General features: G+C 38.4%; 1 protein-coding gene across 1 annotated transcript in view; it reads left to right on the top strand.

Annotated features, from left to right (window-relative positions):
• Nucleotides 1–12935, top strand: part of LOC145988424 (uncharacterized) — a 52929-nt gene extending 39994 nt beyond the window's left edge. The window contains exons 2-5 of the mRNA XM_083123314.1: nt 1959–2229; nt 4483–4610; nt 7787–7906; nt 12764–12935. Of these exons, the coding sequence (XP_082979440.1) occupies nt 1959–2229; nt 4483–4610; nt 7787–7906; nt 12764–12843 (599 nt within the window). The 3' untranslated portion in view covers nt 12844–12935. The remainder of the gene's footprint in view (nt 1–1958; nt 2230–4482; nt 4611–7786; nt 7907–12763) is intronic.
• The last annotated feature ends 1057 nt before the right edge of the window (nt 12936–13992 follow it).

Genomic DNA, 13992 nt, shown 5'->3' with positions numbered 1-13992 from the left:
CAACTCAGAAGCAGGATAGATTGGAAGTCCTGCTTTTGCTATTTGTGGAACAGGAAAAAGCTTAGTCTATTGATGTAAATGAAGTTATTGATGAGTTTAAGAACGTTGTACCTTTTGACAGACGTCTCTTGTTATAGATGACGTGTATTTTGATGTATTTGTTTGTAACATTTATGAACATTTTGTGTGTGTGTAATTTCTATGCAATTTGATTTTTTTCTACTACATATATTCAGAAATTTTCAACACTGGCATTTAGTGAATTTATATTCCTTTACAACCATCAGTGCAGTTAAAGAGCCAAGTGATTGTGTTGCAAAATATGCTATTAAAAAGGTACAAGACCTCATTTTTTTTTCTTTGTGCACACCCAAATATAAAGTTCTAGCTACGTCTATGGTCCAAAGTAATGGAAATATTCAACTCACCGACAACCCCTTCTCCGACCCAACAATTAGCAACATAGTCGCTTACAGACAAAGGTATCACAGGGAGTACAGCTTAGTGCTTGTTGTTTAAGTTCAATTCTCAGAAGTACTTATTCGAATAGTGCTGTGTTTCGCAAATTGACAATGTTTTCAAATATACTTTAATTTTCTTGTTCCACTACCATTGAAGAGCCATGATAATTTTGTGTTTAGAAAATAATATATTTATAAGTTAAAAGATGCATATTAGCAATTATTATTACAATAAAGAACATGCCTAAATGTGAGTTAACAAAAAAATATGAGATATTTTCGCATGCGGCTGCTTCATGGATTAAAATGCATCAATGGTTAAAAAAAACTACCTAATATATTATAGACTGCATAATTCTGGAATCTGTCTCTTTCCAAAACAAACTCATTTTTTTATGCAAGGACAAATATATATTTTTTACAAATTAGAAAAATCGTCGATGTTATTTTCGTAGCTTTTTATAGATTCACATTTGCATATATTTCATAGCTCGAGAGTGGGAGGGGGCATGGCCCCCGTGACCCTCCCCTGGGTACGGGCCTGCTTCAAGGTAATGATGGACTTGTTTGCAATGACCTTGCTTCCCTGCACTCTTATCAAAATACAGGAGTAATGCAGTGTTTCCTGCTCCCTTCAGTAAGAGCAGGGCAGATTCATTTGTTCGGGTGTATACAATGTGCCTCCACCGGGTATCAAACCTGGGACATCTTGATTACAAGGCGACGATGTTAGCACTGTGCCATCTGGGAGGTCCCAGGAAATATGATATGTAGACAAAAAGCATATGGTACTTGTGAGATAAGAGTAGAATATTTTCGCACCAATCACGAGAATATTTCACATATTTTATTTGATACTTAGTGTAAAATAATTTATGCTTGAAAACCAAAGCATGATAATTTTATTTCACCTCTATAACATTATTAGTGAACTTAAACCAGTTTTTTTTAATTTCTGCATGCTATGCTCTGACCTATAGCAAAATGCATTCCTTGAGAAGCATTTCAAATTTGGATTCCTACCTACCAATGAATGAAACAATTGGTTATATGAAGGTGTTATGATATTACAACAATTTCATTACTGCTGAGGTATTGGCACTGGCCTTACTGGAAAGTAGATTGAATTGGCAGCCTCCATGATGGCGTAGTGGTAACATCCTTACCTTGTAATCAAGGAGACCTGGGTTTGATATCCAGTGGAGCCACTTTAAACTCCAGTTTCAGTCCTGACTAGCCTTTCTGCACATAAAGTGGACCTAAAACACAAACTCAACAACAACAGCATGAACATTTTAATTTGTTGTTTTAAGTCCACTTTATGCACAGTAAGGCTAACCGGGACTGGACCTGCAGTTTAAAGTGGGATCCGAACCACTATGTGCCTCCACCGGGAATTGAACCTGGGACCCCTTGATTACAAGGCGACGATGCTACCACTGTGCAATCCGGAGGCCCAACAGCATGAACAATATCACATTGGCATTTTCTTTACAGACTCATTTCCTGAACCTTCGTTCCCGGACAATGGCATCTGCAGACCGAATGAGTTCCAGTGTGGCGAGACGTGTTGCAGAAACGGTATAGAATGCTGCTTGCAGCACTGCTGCATGCCTGGTGCACACTGCTGTGGTGGTGTTTGCTGCAGAGATGAGTTCACATGCTGTGGGCATGGGTGTTGTGATTCCAATTCCTTTTGCTGTGGTGTAACATGCTGTCCTTTGGGGCAAATGTGCTGCCCTGACGGATGTTGTTCTTATCTAATGGGGTGAGTTCCGTTCAGTGGTCCCTGACATCAATTAAGCATTTGTACCTTATTCATTATTATATTCAACATTTGATGGGACCCAAGTAGCCAAAACCATTGGGCCAACTGCCATAGGCATCTGGGAGGGGGGAGGTGGGCCGTGGCCTCCCCCTGGAAAATGAAAGTTAACCAAAAATTATGTATTTCACACATATAATTTCATTTTATCCACAATAGTATGTTAATTATTGCATGAACACCATAAATTCAAATGTAAGCAATGTTTTTTTTAGGGGACAACACTATTTTTGGGGTAAATGTGCCTTGCTTGCCCCCCCCCCCCCCCGGAAAAATACCTTCCTTACTCCTCCCTGTAAAAATTTCTGCGGACGTCCATGCCAACTGCAGCTTTTACCTGGGAAAGGTTGGGTTTATGTTGGTTGGTAAATTCAAGTTGGTCTTTTATTGGGCCAACCATGGAAAAGTGAGCTAAAATCAGTTTTAAAAACTATATTCTCCTGTTAAGACATCTTTCAAGAGTATGCTGTAAATTCTAGTGTAAAATAAGTGAATGTAAAAGTGTTTCTTTTTTAATATTTCAGTCACAGCACATACTGGAAATAAAATACAGTTAATGAAAGTAGGAGCTATTTTTAACTTGTAGTCACTCACAAGTCATTTGTCAGCAGCCATGGCTATTGTTTGTCTGTTTAGCTGTAGCAGAAGAACATTCTTACAAGTATTCTTGTGAGGGTGGTTCAAGATCGATATATGTAAAATAAACAATGTTATTTGCAGATTAAATTCCATGAAAAGTGGATAACTAAGTAAACTAGAAATTTTTATTGCTACCACTTGAAGGTACTTTGAAAACAATGATATCACATGAATGAAAAAGTGCTGTGTATTTTTTTATTTTGCATGAATAATTTGATCTAGTGTTTATATTTGGCCTCTCAATAAATTATATATATATAAACCTATCTATACTTTAGTGTTCAGTACGTTGACCAAACATAAAAACCACATGTTGAGCCAACCTTGGATACACGACCAAAATTACAGTTGCTCAACGGTATGTTTTTAAGTTTGGCCAACCATTTGGGTCAACCACTTTTCGTTACTTGGGGAGCCATTGTGAATTTGTATTATACCATCCCCCATTTTTAAAGAGGTTGCATTATTTTGGGTGTAAAATTAATTTTCTCCTTCCACAGGTTTGGAAACTAGCCAAGTGGTCAAAATTACTGACTTAACTGACCTATTTATTAATTTAATATCAATAAATTGTAATCCTAAAAGTAAAAGTGGGATTTCATTTTTTAAAGATTTAAGACAGTGTTTTCATTGTTGTACAAACTTATGTAAGGCAATAATATAATCTTTTAAAAGAAATAGTGTGTAGCAGATATTTAAATGCAAAATATATCTTGCCTTTAAGTTTGTCTGGTTTTTACAGAAAAAAAAGATTATTAATGAACTCTTTTGTTTATAAAGAGGTTTTCTTGGGATATCAACCAGGTGAAAATTTCCAGATAGGCTTCCGAGCTTTCGAGAGCTAACGTCACTTTCATCTTCAGGGATTGAAATCCTGAAGAAATCCTAGTATGATGAAGATGAGAGTTACGTTAGCTCTCGAATGCTCGGAAGCCTATCCAGAAATCACATGGTTGATATCCGGAGAAGACCTCTTCTTCATTCGTTGCCAGGAAAGCTTCGAGAATTATTTATTTAGTTTATAGTTTTCTGCACTTCATCAGCATGCATTCTTTTCTTGTTCTCTTCTTCAGTGGCTTTCTCCACTCCTCTTGGCATGAGCTGTGCCATATTGACTCCCAGCCTTCTTCACTTAGGAACGTTTAGCAATCATCCTCTTCTCATTCTGTTCTTCTCTCAGCTTCTCCACTTTTGCTTCTGTCTCTTGTATACTATTATTTTTGCACTGTCTATCTTTATCAGACTTTCTGATTCCTCTGCCTTTTCCGTTTTGTCCATTTCTTTCTCTCTCTGCTTCTTGTCTTTAATAGCACACTGCTCATCACAATGTTGATTGTAATGAAGATGAGCTGCTCTTGTCAGTAAGAGCTCCTGTATATGATTAACAAGTTACAACTTGATCTCATGTCCAATAAAAAATAATTATAATAATTCTGAAAAAATAAATGTCGCTACATAATATAAATGCATAACTGAATGTAGAATAAAGAGTATAACATCACTTGGAATTTATTGTTTCACACTTGTAATTATTGTTACTTTTGTTTTATTTTCCAGGATGGAAAGAGGCATGGCAATAGCAGTGTTAATAATCATTGCTATTATTGTTGTTTCATGTTTGTTTGTTTTCATCTGTTTTTGCTCTAGGACTAGAAGAAAACCTTATGCACATGTAAAGAATAGAGGTAAAATAATAATAGCTTCACTAGTCAGTATTAGTTATTCAGTAAAACAGGGATCATTCAAGGTTGACTGAGACTTTTGTGTGTAAAAAATTGATGAATAATTGTATTGGGTTGATGTATAAGTTTGTAGTGTTTGTGTTTGGTAAGGCAACACTGCAGTGTTATGAGTTTGTTTATAGTTTAATGTTCATTTATTGGAGTGGCATTGTGGTGCTTGTGAATACGCATTGAATTTTACAGATTTGAAGAAAAAAGGTGGTTTTTTTATGGGTTAAAGAACAATAAGTGCCCAGTTTCTGACATATTCTTTTGTTCGAGTTTAACATAGGGGCAAAGGCAGCATGAAACATTTGCCCCTTGTACGGGGAGAATGCCAACGGAGAAAGCAGGGCAAGAAAATGGTTTTGTCATTACAAAGAGGGCATTTTTGACTTAAGCGTTTCTCTACATTCAGGAAGGCCATTGGGCTTTAATGAAGACAGTTTAAACGCTTTAATCGAGAATTAGCAAATGTGATGAACTGTGATCATTCAACCATCGTGCGACATTTAGATTCCATGGGTAAGGCTCAGGATACCACACAATTTAAATGAAAACAACCAAATCAGCGAGTAGGCCAGGAAGACAGCATCAAGTGCTGTGACACGATAATGCCCACCCACACTCTGCTAACATGACAAAAGCTGCTATCCAGGAGCTTGGTTGGGTGGTTATTCCACATCCTCCTTACTACCCTGATCTTGCACCCTCGGATTTCAACCTTTTTAGCTCTCAATCCATCAATCTTCAAGGAAGCTCCTTTGATGACGAAAATGCTCTTGAAACATGGCTTGACGATGCTTTAAATCTTAAATCAGCTGATTTCTTCAGACGTTGAATTGAAAAAATGCCACAGTGTTTGTAGACAGTCATAGACAATGAAGGAGAATATATTAGTGATTAATTTTTGTCTTTAGTTCATCTCAAATTAGTATCAAATAAAAATACTTTTGCCACCATGAAAAGAACGCTACGAACTTATGCATCAACCTAATAGCATGATAAAACATATGGAGGATGTAATGTAATCCTTCATGAGTATCCAGCACCTGGCATGACATATTTTGGCACCTGTGCAGAAAACATGACAATAGAGTGTGTCTGTGGAAGAGCAGTGCTTAATCAAATTTCTTTGTGGAATGTTAAACAAGCTGAGATTTTGAGAAGATTGCAAGCCTCATGTTCCAGACAAAAGTGTATAAATGGTGTAAAAAGTTTGGCAAAGGACGAGAATTGGTGATGAATGAACAACATGGACACGTTCATTTGACTGCAGTTATGACAGGTAATATCGACAGTGTTGAACAAATGATTCTTGAGTACTGGAGAGTAATAGCGCTGGCCATTGTGACGCAAGTGAATATCAGTGTTGGTAGTGTGGAGGTGATCATTCGTGAGTATTTTACTCTTCAGCAAGTCTGTGCAAGATGGGTTCTCTAACAGCTGGCATTTGATCAGTAGTGGACACACATGACGATCTGTGAAGAGCTCCTGAATCAGTTTAAAGCTGAAAGGTGCTGCATTTTTGCATCAGTCACCATGGTATAATAAAACATTGATGCATCATTTCACCCGAGAGACCAAAAGAAGCAGTATGTAAGATTTCCCTGCCAAACAAGAAAAGCAAAGAACAGAAGACCTTGGGAAACATCTTCTGGGACAAGCAAGGTGTCATTCAAGTGAATTCTTTGGAGAAAGGGTTCAAAATTAATGCTCAGTATTACTGCACATTGATGCAGGATATCATACAAGATGCTATCCACAAAAAAAAAAAATAATAATAATAAAAAATGGTATGCTGTCTAGAAATGTCATTCCTCTCCATGACAATACCTGGCCCCACATGGCCTATTTGACAGCAATAGTGCGGACCTCCACGGCAGAGTGGTTAGTACAGGCTGCTACAATGCCAAGGATTCCAGATTCAAATCCAGATCTGGGCGTGGTGTTTTTTGAGTGTGTCCCTTCATCAATTTTATCATATCATCACCCATCTTCATTGTCGCAATTAGCCAAAAGCGGCAGAGAAGCAATGCTAAATAACAACAATCAATTCAAATTAACTCAACAGCCACATCTCTGGCCAATACACTGGGACATTTTTACCCTATGCATCTTGTCCATACTTAGCCCTAACATTACAATTTGTTTGGGCCGCTTAAAGAGCATTTGAGGGGGAAGAAATTCAAGACAGATGAAGCACTAAAGAAAAATGCCCTGCAGTGGATACAGCAGCAGCCCAGTTCTTTCTATGCAAAAGAATCAGGGAGCTTCCACAATTATGGCAATGGTGTCTGGATGCAGAAGGGGGAATACTTTGAAAAACTGACATAGTTTCTTATCACTTTCTCTGTAGAAATAGTCTTTGTCAACCTTGAATGACCCTCGTAATAACATATAACCATATCTAAACTAACATTTATGTTATTACAAGTTCATTATAGTTTTTTATATGCTATAAAGATTGGATAAAAGGTTCAAACAATATCAAATAATGTTGTTGTACACAATATAAAGTATTTTCACACTGCTTTAGCTACTGTATAAGACTCTAAGTCAGTGATTCCAAACCTATTGGCCTAGGGGTGCTGCAAGATATTTTAGGGATGAACTAAAAAAGGAAAAAAAAAATATTATTAGGAAGTAGGAAAAAGAAATATCAGATTAATTTCATGCCCAACAGATGGTGACACTGATCGACACACTCGTTCCCAATGATGAATTAGTTACTCATACATCCAGCAGATGGCAGTACAGTGAACCCCTCATGAACGTTCCATTTATTACCTTTCAATAAATGAACAACAATAGTACTGGAGTAGGTATTTATTTGACATTAATTGCTCCTGATAACATATTCCACTTCGATTTAAGATTAAAAATTGAAAACAAAATCTAACAGGGCCAAGGGTGCCATGAACGTAAGAAGGTTGGGAATCCTTGCAGAAAGTGCAGATTGTCTTACTTAAGATTTGAGCACATGTGGTGTTATTCTAATCATTTTACTTAGGGAAGTTGGAAAGCAATGTGAAAACATTACAATCAGTTTATTAATCTTCATGATGGAAAATGATTTCCACGTGCATACATACAATCCAATTCCTACATTACTTAAAATATGTTTTCTTGCTGTCCAGCAAGTGCAGATAATGCACCAAGGAAAGAGGAAAATATCCCACCAGATGCTGACCAGAAGCAGATGGCACAACTGCTAAGAATCATGCTGTTAAATTTGAAGGAAAATTCGAAAAAAAGAGGTAAAATTATTTACTTAATCAAGAAGACATGTATTATATAAGAAATAAATCACAAATACAGTGTTAGTTTGAATTGGGAAAAATATAGTTTATGATGTATTGCTAGTAATTTTCACAAGTTAGTAATAATAATAATAATAATGATAAATGGAATTTCAATTGTAATTAGATCCAGTTTGAAATAAGTAGCTCAAACTGTAAAAAAAAAGGTAAAGTGCTCCCCTGTGCATAGCACCATGCCATGAAGGCATATAGGGGGTGTGGGGGTAACACCCCACACTTTCTTGATCCGGTCGTGAGTGGTGGTGATGTGATCAGCATCACACCCCTGACTGCCTTTACCCCCAGGTACCCATGTTATTCGACGCTGGGTGGGTGCCGGGGCCGCTTCCACCGTTAGAAAAGTTCCCGGATTTGAACCGGCCAGGGATCGAACCCAGGACCTTTAGCATGGTAGTCAGACCCGTTACTGACTTTTTTTTTTTTTCAAAAGGAAATACCCCCTACACGGAGGTATCCCCCACCATTAACTCTTTTTCTCACTTTTACACTTTTCAATTCTTACATTTTTCTTTGTCTCTTATCAACTGGATGAACACAAATACCCATGCCTTACCCGGGACTCGAACCCGGAACCTCTGGCGTTGTAGCACGCTCTGCTAACCACTCCGCCACGGAGGTCGGGACCAACTGAGCCACCGCGGCCACTAACTATAACTCACTTATCTTTTCAAGTAATGAATAAATGGGAAATTACCTTAACTCGGCTTCCACCAGATCTTGAAGTTTATGAAGCCCAAAGTAGGTACCTGCAGTCTGAAATGCCACATCACACATCGTCCAACATTCCAATCACAAAGTGCCATTTGATATTGGAAGTAGTAAATCCCCCTTCCTCCTTTGGCAGGCTCCATGGTCGAGTGTGTTAAGTACGAGGGCAAATCGAAAAGTCTTTGCGTCTAATTTTTTTCTAGCTTGTTATAAGTGTTATTACAAATGCGAGATATATATGAGCGATGCAGTAGGCTTTTCTTGGAACAACGGCCCTATTGTAACTTCCGATTTCTTCCATGGCACGGCACTGTTATCAGTTGGCAAAGATGGCCGGAGTGTTCAGGAAGTCCACGCCATATGAGCAGCGAAGTGTTATTCGTTTATTATGGTGCAAAGGACAAACAGCCACAGATATCCACAGGGAAATGGACCCAGTGTATGGAAACAAGTGTTTATCAGTGCGAAGTGTGCAGTGGTGGGCAAGGAGTTTGAAAATGGACGGGAAAATGTGGAGGACAATGAGCGATCGGGCCGACCTCGTTCCTCGCTGACACTGGACAACATTACCCGTGTTGATGAAATGGTGAAAGCTGAACTATGTGTTCATCTGTAAATGTCGTAAACACTACCATAGGAAATGCCAATTTCAGTGGCAATGTCCTTCAGATGAACACGTCGTTCAGCTTTCACCATTTCATCAACACGGGTAATGTTGTCCAGTGTCAGCGAGGAACGAGGTCGGTCCGATCGCTCATTGTCCTCCACATCGCTCATATATCTCGCATTTGTAATAACACTTATAACAAGCTAGAAAAAAATTAGACGCAAAGACTTTTCGATTTGCCCTCATAGTCAACTTTTGAACTCACCATTGAAGTTCATGGTTTTGAATGTAGGCTCAGGCATGGATGTTCTTTCATCAGTTTAATCTAATCATTACTCATCCTTATTGTCACAATTGGCCAAAAGTGGCCAGACAAGGAACATAAAAATAATAAAAATATAAATACAATGCTCCTCCTATGTTACCAGGATATCAATATGACAAAAGAAGTTTGTATCATCACCATACTCTATTTATTTTCACATCTCATATTTTCTCCAACTAAATTTGTTTAAACCAGTTTGAAATTGAATGTCAGAAGCATTTGACAAAGAAAAGATAAGAGTTAGTTTATCTTGGTTTGTTTGCTACAAGAGGCTTTGCATACTATACAGAATAGTAGAATGATACTATTGATGTTGTCCAAGAATTTTATTTGAATCATTTCTCTATTCTGAAAGTGCTGCATAGAAAAAAATACCGTATTTATGGATGTATAATACACATACGTGTATAATGCATGGCCTGTTTTTTTATAGGGAAAAGCGACAAAAATTCTACCTCATATATAATGCACAGTACAATTCAGGTTCAAGAAATGGTTTTCTTAGTTGTAGGTCATAAAGGTGTTGTCATCTTGTTTATTCTGTAGTAGAAGAAAACAAGATCAAAATGTGAAAGAGGGCGAGTTGTACTGCTGCTTTTTTTCTTCTTCTTCTTCAAGTTTTGTGGTATATGCAGCAAAATGACAACAGGGCTATGGCTTGAAAATCTGACATGGTGAGGCAATTGGAAGATAATGGCGGAAGTAAGAAACGTTGAAGACAGCTCCATCCAAGAAGAGGGCTTCTCAGAAGTGGAGGAGCAGTTACATAATTACTTCATGGATTTGCAATGATAAGGAAGACATTTTCTATTATTTCTCACATGGCAAATACAGATGTTACACATCCAATTTGTCGGGAGGGTAGGAGTGAATCCCACCAGAAAGGCACAGCTTTTCTCAATGTCTCAAAACGCTCCGATACAAAGTGAAAAATCATGGGAAGTGACCATTTCACTTTTATAAGTGTTTTTTGCTTTTAAATCATTATTACTAAAGGAAGCCAACCTGGTAATTTGTATTTGCACCTGTTGTTACATACATATTACAGTGCTCAAAAAAAGTTTTGCATATTATGATTGTATGCGGTTTGAGTCGCGATATCCCCAAAAGGTATACAATGTTCATTATGTGAGCAATGCTCGAGACAGAAACCGACATAATGCGCCAAGTGAGTTCGATATTCAGCAGATAGAGGGCAGTAGTTGCCACATGATCCTTGTGCAGATTTGAAAGCAGCCCGATGGGAGGCATTGTCCGTGTCTTATCGACACTTGTTAGTTGGAAACTGCACAGAGAGCGGGTGGAAAACGAAGGGCAACATGCCTCGAGCAACCATTTCTGCTACGGACTGCATTTGAGTTGTAACACTGCTGCAAGAGGGATATCGCCAAGTAGACGTCGCTGCCCGTGTTGGAATGAGCCAAAGTGATGTCTCTCGAGTGTGGAAAAAGTTCAGGGGGACACAATCAGTTGCTGATCGACCAAGGACAGGGCGGCCACACAAAACAACACGCAGGGAAGATCGGTACGTGGTGATTTCGGCACGTCGTAGGCCTACTGCAACTGCTACCAGTTTGTGCCAAGACCTGCGGGGGGCCTCAGGAGCGAATGTTTCCAATCAGACAGTGCGGAACTGACTTCATGAGGAAGGATTGACGTCAAGAAGACTCATACCCAAGGTTCCTCTGAAACCACACCATAAGAGAGACCGTGTAAGGTGGACAACAATGCACAGTGAATGGACTCAGGAACAGTGGGAGCACAATCTCTTTACAGACGAGGTCACCATCAATTTGAACCCGTTAAGCAAAAGCATAAGTGTTTGGAGACGATCAGATGAGAGATTGAACGAGCCCTTCATCCTGGAACGTCACCAGCAGCAGGGGGGCTCCATCATGTTTTGGGGTGGAATCATGTTTGGTCGACGTACGCCCCTAATTCCCCTCCAGGGTCACGTGACTGGTCTGCTGTACCGAAACGCTATTCTCGAACCCGTGGTAGCAGGTTTCTCTACAACTGTGGGGGATGGCTTCACGCTGGTGGATGATAAAGCTCGACCACATCGAGCCAGAGTGATTCACGAGTTCCTTGATATGCACGGCATTCGACGCATGGTGTGGCCGGCGTATTCTCCAGACATGAACTGCGTGGATCATGCATGGGGTCACCTGAAGAGAGCAATTGTCAGCCGCGAAAATCCTCCTGTGAACAAGGTGCAATTGCGGGAGGCTGCCATTCAAGAGTGGGACAGTCTTCCTCAGGATAAGTTGAATGCTCTTATTCTTAGCATGCCCCGTCGTGTTCAAGCATGCCCTCGGGCTCGAGGTGGCTATACACGGTACTGAACTCCCATCTGTTGATCCCAAGCATGCCTGCGAGCAGTAGGTACACGATATTACACTGCCTTTCTTTTGTGTTTCACATCCCACACTTTCAATCTTGTGCTTCTGGTATGATTTTGTTTCTTCTGCATGGCTGCACTGTTTTCTTTCTGTTTGTATGTCCCCCCTGTACTCTTGAATATGATTCCATGTATCTAGTACAATAAAATTATCACAAACACTGAATATGCAAAACTTTTTTTGAGCACTGTATATGCAGTGACATAGTGAAAACATGCATTGTTTCATATTGGCTGTGCAAATCATTCCGTGTATAATACGCACCAGTTTTTAGGGTGACAAAATTTTGGAAAAAAAAATGTGCATTATACATGAGTAAATACGGTATTTCATTTTCCTTATAAATCATTCACATTGCTTTTATTTCTTTACCCACAGAGAACAGGATTTTGTTTGTTTCTTTTCTTTGATAATGTTGTTGAGTTTTGGATTAATTTTTGAAATTGTTTCTAAAGTCATTTGCTGCCTAAGCAGGGGATTTGAAGGAGACAATTTAACTAGATATTTTCAGTCTCACCAGCTTTACCAGATTTTCATGGGGTGTACGTTTTTTGTGTGTCAAGTGTTATTTTTTTCCATCATATAATCAGTTGAGTTGCAATTTTAGGTATCTTTCTTATTTTGCTCTTAAATTGAAATATTTAAAAACTTAATATATTACATTATGACAGAATTATGCTACTTATCATTTGCAATTGTGAATTATATAAATGATACATCTGTTATTAACCCTGATGATTTTCTTACTGCAGATTCAGAGGCAACTTCTACAACCTCAAGTCAGCATGCAGAAACAGTGGTAGCACAGCAATTCCAACTTCAGTACATCTAAGAATTGTTTTACAATAGTTTTTCAAAATTACGTAAAATGTATATTAAACAATGCATGTTATGTACTTCTTGAACTTGTATATTTTTATAAAAATAAATATTTAATTTTTATACAATTAATATTGAAAAACACGAGCAATACTTTCTCAATCGTGTGGATAACCTGGGGGTGTACAATGCATAGTGTCAGTGTAAGATGCATTATATTGGAGGATCTACCCCTATCCATTAATGAAATAATTCAACAGCCTAGCAAAACAAATTGATACAATCTTCACCAAACACAGAGTACACACACTAACTGACAGAAAATATCAAGGCAGCACACCATTCTGAATTTTCCCCATGAACTAAACATTGATAACAGGCAAGCCCAAAACATTTGGCTTCCGAAACTTGAGTAAGGCCCGCTTTAGAAGAAAGTATTTTTCTTAACATTTATGCCATGACCAAAATGCTACCGTGTAATGTACACAATCTTATGGGATTTCAGATGCCATGGCATATTTCATGGCATTTCTCAAGGACAGGATCGACCATATTTCCGTACCATAACTAATCAGAAGCTACCTCTAGGTCACGAGTGCAGATGAAATGGCAGCTGCGAGATGTAAACAATGTATCACTTCACATTTTTAAAAAATGATAACTATTCAACTGAGAGGAATAACGTTTGCTGTAAAAAGGTTTTAGGTACAAAGCAATAGTACTGCTTAAATACATACTTTATAATGTATACAGTACACATATGGAAGAATATTTTAGTTGTTTCAATTGTAAACAGTCTCTCCCCGTGGCATAGTGGTAACATTATTGCCTTGTAATCATGGAGTCCTGGGTTTGATACCCGGTGGAGGCAAATGGCACAGTGGTTCGGATCCCACTTTAAAATGTAGGTCCGTCCTGATTAGCCTTTCTGTGCATAAAGTGAACTTAAAACAACAAAACAATCAATCAATTGTAAACACTGTGCACTCACCAAAGATGGTGTAACTCCACGTGTCTTTCATGCTGTATATATCATACATCACAACTGCAAAAGCTAACTGGAATGTTCCATGAAATGTTTCCGTGTAAAGTACTCTCTGCTATAAGATTTTTGGAAGCATTTAAATAGCATTTATGCTAGCAAGAATGCTAAAGGAAATGC

The sequence above is a fragment of the Lepisma saccharinum genome, chromosome 5, assembly GCF_977018435.1.
Source record: "Lepisma saccharinum chromosome 5, izLepSacc3.1, whole genome shotgun sequence".
NCBI lineage: Eukaryota > Metazoa > Arthropoda > Insecta > Zygentoma > Lepismatidae > Lepisma > Lepisma saccharinum.
The sequence above is the reverse complement of the archived record's forward strand: the minus strand, read 5'-3'. Positions and strand labels throughout refer to the sequence as shown.